This window comes from Salvia hispanica, chromosome 4 (assembly GCF_023119035.1).
Source record: "Salvia hispanica cultivar TCC Black 2014 chromosome 4, UniMelb_Shisp_WGS_1.0, whole genome shotgun sequence".
NCBI classification, from domain to species: Eukaryota; Viridiplantae; Streptophyta; class Magnoliopsida; order Lamiales; family Lamiaceae; genus Salvia; species Salvia hispanica.
In genome coordinates, this window is record NC_062968.1 from 27,729,138 (window position 1) to 27,741,856 (window position 12,719).

The 12,719-nt window shown below is 33.4% G+C and overlaps 1 protein-coding gene across 1 annotated transcript; it reads left to right on the top strand.

The window, feature by feature from the left end:
- Positions 1–5,843: 5,843 nt before the first annotated feature.
- Positions 5,844–8,753, top strand: LOC125218922 (probable enoyl-CoA hydratase 2, mitochondrial). Its single transcript, XM_048120727.1, has 9 exons — positions 5,844–5,894; positions 5,970–6,164; positions 6,952–7,121; positions 7,344–7,418; positions 7,593–7,683; positions 7,764–7,815; positions 7,907–8,010; positions 8,090–8,166; positions 8,508–8,753. Exons 2-9 carry the CDS (start codon positions 6,011–6,013, stop codon positions 8,682–8,684), a joined length of 900 nt encoding a protein of 299 aa, XP_047976684.1. The 5' UTR covers positions 5,844–5,894; positions 5,970–6,010; the 3' UTR covers positions 8,685–8,753.
- Positions 8,754–12,719: the final 3,966 nt, after the last annotated feature.

Below are 12,719 nucleotides of genomic sequence, written 5' to 3' on the forward strand. Positions count from 1 at the left end.
TGATGAAAATTAGTTATATTCATAAAATGTAAAATATTTAATAATGATAAACGTGAGATATATGCTTAAACTCAATCATAAACATAATCAAATACTAATATTTGAGATATTTCGTAAAATTTTAATGCATATTTTAGAAATTTAAATAATTTTTTTAGTGAATTTAAAGTTTTTAGTTTATTTATCAATTATTATATTAATAAAAATTCAATATATAATTTATATATTTAATATAAAAATTGAAAGTTACTTTTTTTAGTTATCTATAATTATAAAATCAATCAATGAAATGTCGAATTAGGAGTAAAAATTGATATAATAAAAATTTTATCGGGTTTCCGGGCCAGCCCATCGGGTTTTCGGGTCTGGCCCTAACGGGTTGCGGGTTAATCGGGTGCGGGTTAGTCGGGTTGTGATTTATTTCGGGTTATAAAAGTTCAACCCTAACCCTATAAATTTGGCGGGCTATTCGGGCCAGCCCATGGGTTGCGGGCTACATTGACATCCCTAAGTATAGGGAATGTGCACAATATTATGGTATTTGTGTATAATTTTTTAAAATTGTTTTGAACCATAAAATGTAATTAATGCATACTTTAATACAAATTTAAAAAATAATAGAGAAATAATTCAAATATAAAAATAAAAAATTGAAAATGAGGCTAAGGACTAATAAATTGGTTTTAATTGGTTAACTAACTATATCTATTATTTTAATATTTAATTAACACATCAAAATTACTAATATAATCTTATTTTGGTTGTACAAAATTTGGTTGTTTATCATTGCTCATATACTCAGAGCCAAAAAATTGCCTACGACCCTTGCACAACAGAAGATTTGTACAAACAAATAAATCAGACACGGATCTATTTGACCGATTATGCGATTAATCAATTCACATGTTAAACAGATAATTGCATGCTAGAACACAAATAATTCATGCTTAAAGAAAGTAAATCCTAAACATGAATATTACGGTTTAGAGTTACCGATTTGATTCTCCAAAGAATCGACGATTGCTCGCGTCTTCTCCACGTGATGATCTTCAATACTAGATCACGGATCTTCTGACTGGTTCCCGAACTGTATCTCGATATCAGGATGGACTGATCTTATCAAAATACTAGGACTTGAATAAAGAAGACATAACTTTTTCACGGAGGAGGAGCTGAAAAACTCACGGAGGAGAAAAGAATAATAAAAAAACGTCTCCTACTCCTTTTTAGGAGTAGATGTGTTTTTCATTCTAAAAATCATTAAATCTATCTCCTTTATTCTCCTATTTATATTAAGTTCATATTGGGCCTAGTCAGGGATCTATGGAAGGTTTTGGATATGGGCTCACCTCAATTAGCTTTTCACTAATTAAATTGAACCCACAATTTAATACAAGCTTATATTGGAATATTACGAGCAGCCACTACAAAAGTAATATTGCACTCCCCATCCAAATTCAAAATTACAAGTAATCCGAGTTTCCGTTATTTATATTATTTATTTCTCGCGCTTAAGATATAAATGTCCATTAATTAATTGAAGTCTGCTATGGACTTAATTAATTAACATCTTATTAATTCCAAGAGTGGACTTAGCAAAAAACGCTTATTTATTATTCATGGAATAATTAAATTCCAACTGGCCAGTTTTTCGAATAATAAAACCTTGTTCGAGCTCCTCTTGAGAACATTATCAAACGAGACTCACCTCGCGCGCAATTCAACATAATAGCAATCTTAGCACCGCTAGATATTAATCACCACTACCCAATATATCATGATTATTGGGTTACAAAAAACCCGCACCATTTGATAAGTCAAAGTAGTGCATAATCAATACCGTATGCTCAATGCTAACGTATGTAGATTAAGAAATAGTTATTTATCAAGACCTAGTCTTTCAGTAGATAGCATAAAGACATGTCTTGCTGTTAGATCCATTCAGTGCTATACCACACCAACGTCATCTTATTTTAATAAGGCTTAGAAATAATCGGACTGACATTGCAACCTTTCACGATAGGTAGTCTAAGCCTATCTGGGTTGTGAAATTCTTCTTTTTCTTTTGCAAAACATTGCATAGAACCGACTGTGTTGCCTTAAAGTGGACGTCGCCCACAACTAGTCTACTAAGCAAAAGACTTAAACTCTGTTTGTTTCTTATACATTTAAATGTTTATAAAAAATCTTATAAATGCACAAGCAAACACAATGTAATAATATACTGATTCTATTCGTACGAAACTGCTCGAATAATACTGAATCGAGTTAAAAGTCGATTATAGAGTTTTACGTATATAAGCAAGATTTCATTCGAGCGAAACTTGCTCGAAACATGTTTTTCACTATACCAAACCTAACAGGAGATTACACTAAATTACATAAGTAGGATCAATAATAATGGAGCATAATTATGTATAGTACTAGTAGTTTCTTGAATGACTATACCACACTTTTCCACAACAGACAATACATATTTCAACATAGAATTACATCACTGATAATTAACACACAACAGAAAACATTCAAAACTAAACAAAAAGAAAGAGTTGCTATAAAATAACATATGTAGGCATTAAATACATCAAGGTTGGATTGGGATCACGTCTATTTGATTTGAATTGGTTTGATGCTGATTTATTTTGCGTGACTTTTGGGACGGAGTGGCAATAGTAAAGCATGTAGGGAAACAAGCTTTGGTGACCCGACACTGATTTCGTCACTCTCCCGCCGTTGACTCCTTTGACTTTTCCAATCTTGACCTCCCCATTATACCCCAGGGCGCTCTCCGTCGTCTGCGCCATGACGTTCGGACCCAGCACTGACGTGGCAAAGTCGACCATGTCCTTGATCGAGGCCACGCACCGCTTCGTCTCGCTGGGGCTGGGGGCGCGCTCGCACTCTGCCAGCGAATCGGTCAGCATTTTGGTCATGGAAGATCCTCCTTAGGTCTGCCAGCTTGGAGGTGGAGAAGGGTAGTTTGGAGACAATCACACGGGGTAAAAAGGACCTTTTGGGCAATTTATCGCGGATGTCTGGCATAGGCATGATGGCACTAGCCTTCAACATGGACTCTCTGAAGAACATACCTGGCTCAACCACCCATTTATTTACCTTTTTGCCACAAAGGGTGAAAACGACATTTTACTATTTTTTCGGACTTAATTTTAATTTTCTATTTTGCGTTTTTTCAGAATGACTTGAAATTCGCATGGTACATGCAAATCGTGATAATGATGGACGATGGATTTTGGCCATCTGACATCGTTTACAGGGTGAAAACGACATTTTACTGTTTTTCGGACTTAGTTTTACTTTTCTATTTTGCGTTTTTTCGGAATGACTTGAAATTTGCACGGTACATGCCAATCGCGATGATGATGGACGATGGATTTTGGCCATCTGACATCGTTTAGGGGGTGAAAACGACATTTTACTGTTTTTTGGACTTAGTTTTAATTTTCTATTTTGCATTTTCTCAGAATGACTTGAAATTCGCACGATACATGCAATTCGCGATGATGGACGATGGATTTTGGCCATCCGACATCGTTTAGGGGGTGAAAACGATATTTTACTTGTTTTTGGACACAGTTTATTTTTTATAATTATATTTTTTTTATTTTGATGTGAATTACTAATTAGTATTTTCAATCACACAACAAATCACCCAAAAATAACTACACATGAAATGAGACCACCCACTTGTAGTTTTTTGCCCCTAACTGAATTAGCCTATTCTAGGAGATATATACATTCGAAAAAGACCTATCATAGTGTCGAAAAATGTGACATAGTGAAATTAACATCTACTATCGTCGAAATCATATAAAAAGGTTTCAAACAACTTTTAAAATTACTAACCAAATAAGAAAGAAAAAAAATTAAAAGCTGAAAAAAAGAAAAAGTTGCGGCAAGAAATGAATCATAACTTCTTGAAAAAACCTAAAAGTCACGTAATTCATTTGATTTGGCATCGATTGTTTTCGGACGGTGTGTTGAGTCATATTACTTGTTGGGTTATCCTATAGTAGCTGAATCCACTATAAAAAGTTTATCTTTTAAGAACATAAAAATTGAGATGCAATCACTTGCGATGTAAAAGTGTGAAAAATAATTTAGGACGCAAAGAAAGCGTCTCTAAATTAAAGACAAATTAACTTAATTTTTGCTTTTATAGGACACTTCCATTTGCATCATCTAATTTTAATTGGGACCTCAAATATTTAGAAACACAAATTACATCTTTAATTGAATTAAGAAAATGTCGTTATGATTTTTTTCCTCTCAATTATGCACTAAAAATTGACCTTAACAGCTATGCTAGCCAAAATTATACGGTCTTTCATATACAAGTGAATTGAGACAATTATATATGGGCTTTCAAAAATAAAGGACGGGTTATAGGATTTCCTTTTAATAAAATCACAAAGAATATGCCAACTTTGGTTTCTGTTTGGTCACTCGTGTGGTTACATTGATACAAGATCATCAAAATTTATGCATGTATTTTCCCAGGAATTTGGATAAATCTGTAAATTGGCCAAACTTAATGATTTTAGGTGTAATTTCAACTTGATGAGCATTACACTTTAGTTTGTGTTTAAAAAAAAACATAAAATGTAGAAATTTTACAATTGTGCACGAATCTGAAAATTTTTAAATCACATAAATGATGTTAACTATTTATATCCAAAACAATAACTAAATCATGATTTGTAAAGGAAAAATATAAATATACTGTCATAAGAAACCTTATATCCTCAGAACTCATGCTTCGCAATTCAATTTCGCTATTAATTATATTTGCGCTAATTGTGCTAAAATTTTGATGGAAACACCTTTTTTCTATTCCCAATCAAATGAATCAATATGAGATGAAGCAGAACCATTTCTAATAAACTTGCATGAGCTGAATAAACTGTTGCAAATGATTCTAATTCGATCCAAACCACAACAAAATAGTATCACAATAACAATTAAAAGACATGATCATCCACAAATTAACTCAATCAATAAGCCTAAAAAACCACTTAATGCAAAACACAACACATTAGAATCTAAAAATGTAGATAAAAAATAATGACTTACTGATCTCCTATGTGTAACTATAAGTAAATGAAATATTTTATCACTAATCCTTGAAGCTATGTTGCAAAATGATGAATTCTTGATTGGTGAAAAAATGGTGAAATTTAATGAATATTTATGTGAGTGAAGACTTTGAAGTTGAAACCGTGGACCGTCTTTGGCGAATCAGACCGGTTACCGGAGAAGCGGGAATATCTTTAAGTTTTCTGTTTTGCATATCAGTCCTTCAATTAACAAATTCTGTCAATATTAAACCTAGTTTTTCTTCATAAGCAACATTATTTCCCATTTCTTACAACTCAATTAACCTTTAAAGTTCCCATTTTAAAAAATATAATTATAAAAAATTAGTAGGGGATAAATATCTCATCTTAAAAGTAATAATAATAACTATTATTGAATATGTTGTGAGTATGAAAAATGTAGATAATGTGGTAGAAAGTATAAATAGATTGATGTATTAGTGTGAGAGATAATATGTATAAATGAAAAAGAGATTAATTGTATTGACCGTATGAAAATGAGATTTAATTTGGGGCAGATATGGAGTATATTAATATGGGAAAAAATGACAAATGTGAAGATATACTTATATGTTTGGAAAATAGAGATTTTGTTGTGATACAGTTGATTTATTTAGGATACTTTACCTACTATTTCATAATGACCGTCCAAAAAGTAATCACAATTTTCTAGTTTAGTTAATTTATTAAAATAAAATATGTTTATAAATAAAATGAATCTCCACCCTTTCTTCTCTCTCAAAATTTCCAACTTCACTCTGCGAGTATTAGTTCCGTTTGGTATTCTTCAACTTATGAATTCAATCGTTAAATTCAGCTGAAATTGCGTTTGATTCACTTGTGGATTTGGTTTAGGAGTTCCACACATCTCTAGCTTCGTTGCTGAATTGGAAAAAATGGTAGCTTTTGCCGCTGCATCGAAATCGCTGAAGAATCCCAAGTTTCAGACCACTATTTCGCATCTGTTCAGATTCCAGAGTGCTAGAACGCTATTGGTGCAGTCTGTTTCCGATTCCGTGAACCTGCAGAAACTCGCTGATTCTGATTCTGGTAAATGCTTGTTATATTGTGCTATTTGATGAAATATTTTTTGCTTGTTCTTCATTTTTGGTGTTGTTTAAATGGTGAATCGGTAGAATTTTCGTGATCGAGTTTGATGTTGTAGGTTTGAGCAGATCAATATGCTGGAGTGGTTGATCAAGGATAATAGATTACCTAGTCATGATTCGTTTGAGATAGTCAATTTATGTTTAAGTCGGTGTATTAATTCAACAGATTTTATGAATTTTGAACCAGAATTTTGCAATCATCAAATTTTGTGATTCTGAGCATATAGTTGGGATATGAAGAAAAATTGTGTTGAAGATTGTTAGAAATGATCATTTTCTTAATGTGTTCATTAAGTAACATATTTTCTACAGTAAATTGATTCTGGTAGTAATATCGTGTTACTTTTCCTTGTCGAGGCATACAATGTCATACGAAGAGGAAGAGTGGAAGATGTATGTTGATCAGTGAAATAATTCAAAAATCCGTATAAATATAGAGTAGTACTGAATTTAATTATCGATTGATAGAATAACTCGATATTTATAAGGGGAAAGTGATGTACAAGTAGAATGGAATAACTAGAGTTCATATCCATTTAATGATGGAGTTTCCAAAGCTCTAGGGGAAGGAAGGATTTTGTATTTTAAATGCTGCATTACAGTTTGGAAAAGATGTACTTTTGCGAAAACTTAGGTGATGATTCATGGTCTTGAAGTTAGGGATGTTTTGAGCTTGGGTGCTTTTCTTAGCTATTATTTGGCTTCTAACAGCCATCTATTACCTACAGGGATTTGGGAGGTTAACTTGGAAAGGCCTAGCTCGAAAAATGCTATTGGAAGAGACATGCTGAGGGGATTGCGGCATACACTTGAATCTGTTAACAGAGACCAGACAGCAAAAGTTTTGATGATCAGCAGTTCTGTTCCCAAAGTATTTTGTGCAGGTGCCGATTTGAAGGTAGATTACTTAATCTGGACCACGTATTACCAGTAAAAACTTAATAAGCTGTAGAGTTTTAATTTGAAGTAGATTATCCCTTTTCTAACCTGAATTAGAACTATAAGATTGTTTTTTTTGTTGGTTGAATGAACTTAAGGTGCTCTGCTCTTTTTTTTTTCCTTATCATGGTTCTGGTTTATATGCTCAAGAGCTCACTTCCTTTAAAAAGTGAATTTGTAGGAGAGGAAGACAATGAGTCCATCTGAAGTGCGGGATTTTGTGAACTCACTGCGCTCCACTTTCTCCTACTTGGAGGTGATGCTTATCCTTCTTTTTCTTTCGTGGCAAGTTATTTTCATAATATGATGGATCAATTTTTCTAGTCGTTTACTTAATATCAAGGCTTAGATTCAACCAAAGTGCTTGTTTGTGTGGGAGTGTCTATTGATCTCAGTCTCCCATCCTTTATTATTATTATTATTATCTCAGGCACTGTGTATTCCTACGATAGCCGTCATTGAAGGTGTTGCCTTGGGAGGCGGGCTTGAAATGGCTCTATCTTGTGATCTCCGGATATGTGGTCAGTCTGCATCTTTGCTTCCAAACATACACTGGAAAATTGCTGCAATATCTTGATCATTTACATATTGAATCGAACAGGGGAAAATGCTTTGCTAGGATTACCAGAAACTGGGCTGGCAATCATTCCCGGGTATGACTCATATCCATGGTGCTGTCTCATTTCACAATCACACATTTTTGGCTGCTATTATATCTTAAATGCGGGGAACAACCTCTTTCAGGGCTGGGGGAACACAAAGGCTTCCTAGATTGGTTGGAAAATCGACAGCAAAGGAACTTATTTTCACTGGTCGGAAAGTTGATGGCAAAGATGCTCTATCCATAGGTATGTAAATCTTTGACTTAAGGTTTCAATAGCATGCTGCTCCATAAATGAGGCATACTAACGAAAGATTTCATTGCAGGTCTTGTTAATCACTGTGTCCCGGCTGGCGAGGCTCACTTGAAAGCTCTTGAAATCGCTCGGCTTATAAATCAGAAGGTACCCAACCAATTCCAATCTTGATATTTCTGTCTCTTCTATCCATCATATAGATGTACATTAAACATTCTCCTTCAGCCAACGGTGTTATGCACTGTTGTAAAGACGCGCTATATTATCACTATGCCACTCCAAGAAACGGGCTTTTACTTCTATGTTAACAACACTGATGTCGTTGGATAAATAAATACTTAAAAACTTTGAGTGGACCTGAAATTTTTTACCTCAACTGTTAACCATTTTATCCCGAGGCCAATACACATACACACACAGTAGGCCAACAGACATAACTGAAGTCATTGGATCAATGGCTACCTGAAATATAGTTTATCTTGCTGCAGGGACCGGTGGCGATAAGAATGGCTAAGCGAGCGATTGATGGAGGAATGGAGGTGGATATGGACTCGGGATTGGTGTTGGAGGAAGAGTGCTATGAACAGATCATGCACACCAAGGATCGTTTGGAAGGTTTGGCTGCATTTGCTGAGAAAAGAAAACCTAATTATATAGGTAGATGAAATGCTTCTTGCAGATATATTGTTGAATAATTACTAATTGTTAAATCACAAATTCATCATTTAAGCTTAGACTGGGGCTGTTATGATAAACTCTATAAAAAAATGCATTTCTCCTTAACAAAAATCTCCTTGGATGTAATTAAATTTATTTTGTTGTATGATAGAGGGAATATTTGAGCAGCTTTTGTAACGAAGAAAATGAATAAGTTAACAACTAGATTAGAATGGAAATTTTACAGTGCAATTAAATATTAGTTAGATTATTAAATTATTAATTTTTTTACATTATGTCTTGATCTAAAGAAAATTAAAATCAAATATTTGATCTATCACAATTTTAACGATTAAAGAGATTAAAACCTAAATATAGCAAAATAATCTACGAGGATATATAAAAGGGTAATTTTTTTTTTATATATAAAAGGGTAATTAGATTAAAAGAATTTGCTTAAATGACTGATTAGTCATTAATTGAAAGTGCAGAAGTTGACAGTTTCGAAATAAGAGAAATTTTACGAAAAATCACAATCAATAATAAATGTAATGTTATCATTTGAATTGGACATTTCACGAGCAGACCGGTTACCAAACATATTATTCCACTACCATAAATTGTCTTGTTTAATGGGCTATTCTCGCCTTAACAAACAATTTATAACCATGAAAATTTACTTTTAACTTTTCAATATTTGATTTGTTTTTCATAGTTTGTTAAATTTTGATTTACTTTCCTTTTACCTCTATATATTAATAATATGTGGGAATATTTGATCAGAATTAAAAATTAAAAAAATAAATTAATTTAATTTTTTCCAATATTTGATTTTTTTTTTCATAATTCGTTAAGATTTGATTCCCTTTCCTTTCCTTTCCTCTGTATTAATATGTGGGAGTATTTATTTTCAAAAGGTCCACCCACATCAGCTACACAACAAACTTATAATTAGTAGGATCGAAGTAAACAAAATATAACTAAATTTATACTTTTCGGATAAATTACTAAAATAATTAATACTAACAATTAACTTGAATCATACGCTAATAAAAATCTATAATAACAATGAGCTCAAAAGTTAATTCATAGGCCTAAAATGTATACAATAAAAATGGGCCTAGAAAAGATAATTCACCTGGCCCAAACATTCTGCAATCACATAACAGCCCAAATTATGCTCCAATTAATTGGATATTACCGTTCCTCACAATTAAGAGACATAGGCCTTTACAAATCGAAACAAAATCATGAAAATTTTTGATTGAACAAACAAAATTTCTCATTTGTAAACAATTCTAATGAATAGTAAAATTAGATAAAGCTTCAGCATATCTAGTTCTTGATATTTGGAACGAAATATCATGGAAAATATAAAGACATAGCATTTGCAGAATTATATGTAGAAAGTAAGGTACATACTAATTAAGATTTTTTAGAAATGGAAAGGCTTATAAACATATATGTTCACGATTGCTACCAAACTAGAAGATTAGGGCTAAATCTCTGGCTCAAAGCGTTTTAAAAAAAAGCTCTTTCAAATTGCTTCAAGAATGAACAAAAGAAAATGGACTTATGCTGCTAATTTGTAAAGTTGTCATATAAATTGATTATATTTCTTTAAAATAAAATTTAAGCAAGTCTACAAGTATATAGTAAGTGTATGATTCCAATTTAGTTGTGTTTTTATATCTGTGAAGGTTTTTAAATGAGTATATATGTCCAAGCTGGTCAAATGAATTTTTTTGAAAGAATATTAATAAGCATTTAAAAAGGATGGAAATATTCGTGATTCTCAACTTTTCAAGAATAAGCCATATACGTACTATCCCTTCTTGATAAAAAAAGTAGAGGTAAAAAATTATAGTATGTATATTATCTTTTGTACTTTGTCACTTATAAACTGTTAAAATGAAAATTTGCAAACTTATATGAGAATTCTACAACATCGAATTTGTTCCATAAAAAGGCATTATGTTGATCCCAATTGTAATGCCGCGACAAAAATATAATTTCCACTCAGTTCCGCCAGACTTTTAACGATTCCGCCATTGACTTTTAACGATGGGGCCCCAAACAACTACTTTCTCCGCTCATAAAAAATAATCTCATTTATGAACGACACGAGTTTTAATGAGAACTTGGTAAAATAAAAGAGAGAATGTATAAAAATGTGGAAATGAGAGAAACGGGAGAAATGAGAGAAAACGAAGTGAAGTATAGGAAATTTTTCCATTTTTATAAATGAAACTATGTTTTGTGGACATTCCAAAATGAGATTTTTTTCGTGAATGGAAGGAGTATTAAAATTTATTGAGTATGTTCAAAGTTCGGAAACAACTCGATCATAAGCTAAAGAAAAAGTCGCATCTCGCAAATGAGTGGCTTGTTCCCACGCCAACTGCGCTAGCTACTCATATTTGTAATGTCGCATATATGTATAATATATACTAATAATTCAAACGGCTAGGGGGCCCTTGCTTGTTCCCACGCCAACTGCGCTAGCTACTCATATTTGTAATGTCGCATATATGTATAATATATACTAATAATTCAAACGGCTGGGGGACCCAAGGGCCCCCCTGGCCCCACCGTGGCTCCGCCACTGTTTCTACTTGAGCATCATTACGAAAAAGGGTATATTTGTGGGGTTCAAAATGATATCGTGTTGATACTCAAATGAGATCAGTTATATTCATTATTACATGAAGATCAAAAGATAAATTTACGATTGAAAGTACAGTCGCAAGAATGAAATTTGCTATCGACTTTTTAATTCTAGCTTTAATTAATGTTACCATATATTTAGACGACAAATATAAATAGGTCAACGTGTGTGCTCCTTTTACTTATTCATGATATAATTAACTATACGTTTACAATACAATTTAATACACAATTATATTTTAAAACACAATTTATAGTAAGATTAATTTGAAAAAATGTTGATATATAGTGAGCCCATAATGAAGAATCAAACACATGAACAAACATTTCGTTAACATCAGACAATGATCATGCATCAAATGGATAACAAAATTACAAAATCAGGAGATCAACATTGCTATCAACAACATACACCGGTATCAGCAACATACACCGGTGTATGTTGTTGATAGCAATGCTGATCCCCTGATTTTGTTATCCATTTGATGCAGGATCATTGTCTGATGTTAATGAAATGTCTGTTCATGTGTTTGATTCTTCATTATTGGCATTAGAAAGAGAATATCTGCAGTCGGCTACGAATGAGACAGTCGCGTCCCGCTGCTTGGTGTGCGTCTCAATGAGAGGACGATTATTTATCGCAAATGTAGGGGATTTGTAAAGTCGTCTTTGGAAAAACTGGTTGAGACGAAAGGACATATTCCATTGATACTGCGGGGATTGACTGACCACATCAGACGACCAATCAAAGAAAGTGAATTACCTCTAGACTCACACCCGTTTCTTCAGTTAGAAAAGAGACAATTGACCCGACATCCGAGACTCCGCAAAGCCTTCCACTACAATGACTACAATGACTGCTCGGTGAGAGATTCAAGTTGTTTAACTTAAATTGCTCATGTTCATTTCATAGTATATTAATATACATCTATATCTTGTTCAATGCAAACTACAAGGTCAATTGGTGGCGTTTATACGCGAGAGAACTCAGACCTTGCGTATGCCACGATACTAGTTGAGATTCAACTCAGACAAGAAGATGAGTTCATTATATTGGGTTCACCTAGGTCATTTCTAGTCAATAAGTTGTTAATATGGTTGCACATTCATCGCAAGAGGTAAGATTCCTACACCCCACCCCATCCTTGACTTCTTCGTTCACGATTTTATATTCTTCCCACCATCAAGTACGTCCATCTCCTCCTGCAGGGAATTGCGATGAAGCTGCTGAAGAAGGCACTGAAGAAGGCTGATAAGAGGAGGATACCTAGGGAGCAGAGGGAGCCGAGGCAGCAGGAGAGTAGATTGACCCATAATGACATCTTGATTGTGGTACTCTTCCTGGATCACGAATTGATCAGGGGTGGCATGGTCAA

Excerpts from the sequence above, each read along its gene's own strand:
- LOC125218922 (XM_048120727.1), top strand. The coding sequence starts at position 6,011 with ATGGTAGCTTTTGCCGCTGCATCGAAATCGCTGAAGAATCCCAAGTTT. Across the intron at positions 7,816-7,906 it reads GGGCTGGCAATCATTCCCGG|GGCTGGGGGAACACAAAGGC; the intron begins GTATGACTCATA and ends AACCTCTTTCAG. Across the intron at positions 8,167-8,507 it reads CTCGGCTTATAAATCAGAAG|GGACCGGTGGCGATAAGAAT; the intron begins GTACCCAACCAA and ends ATCTTGCTGCAG.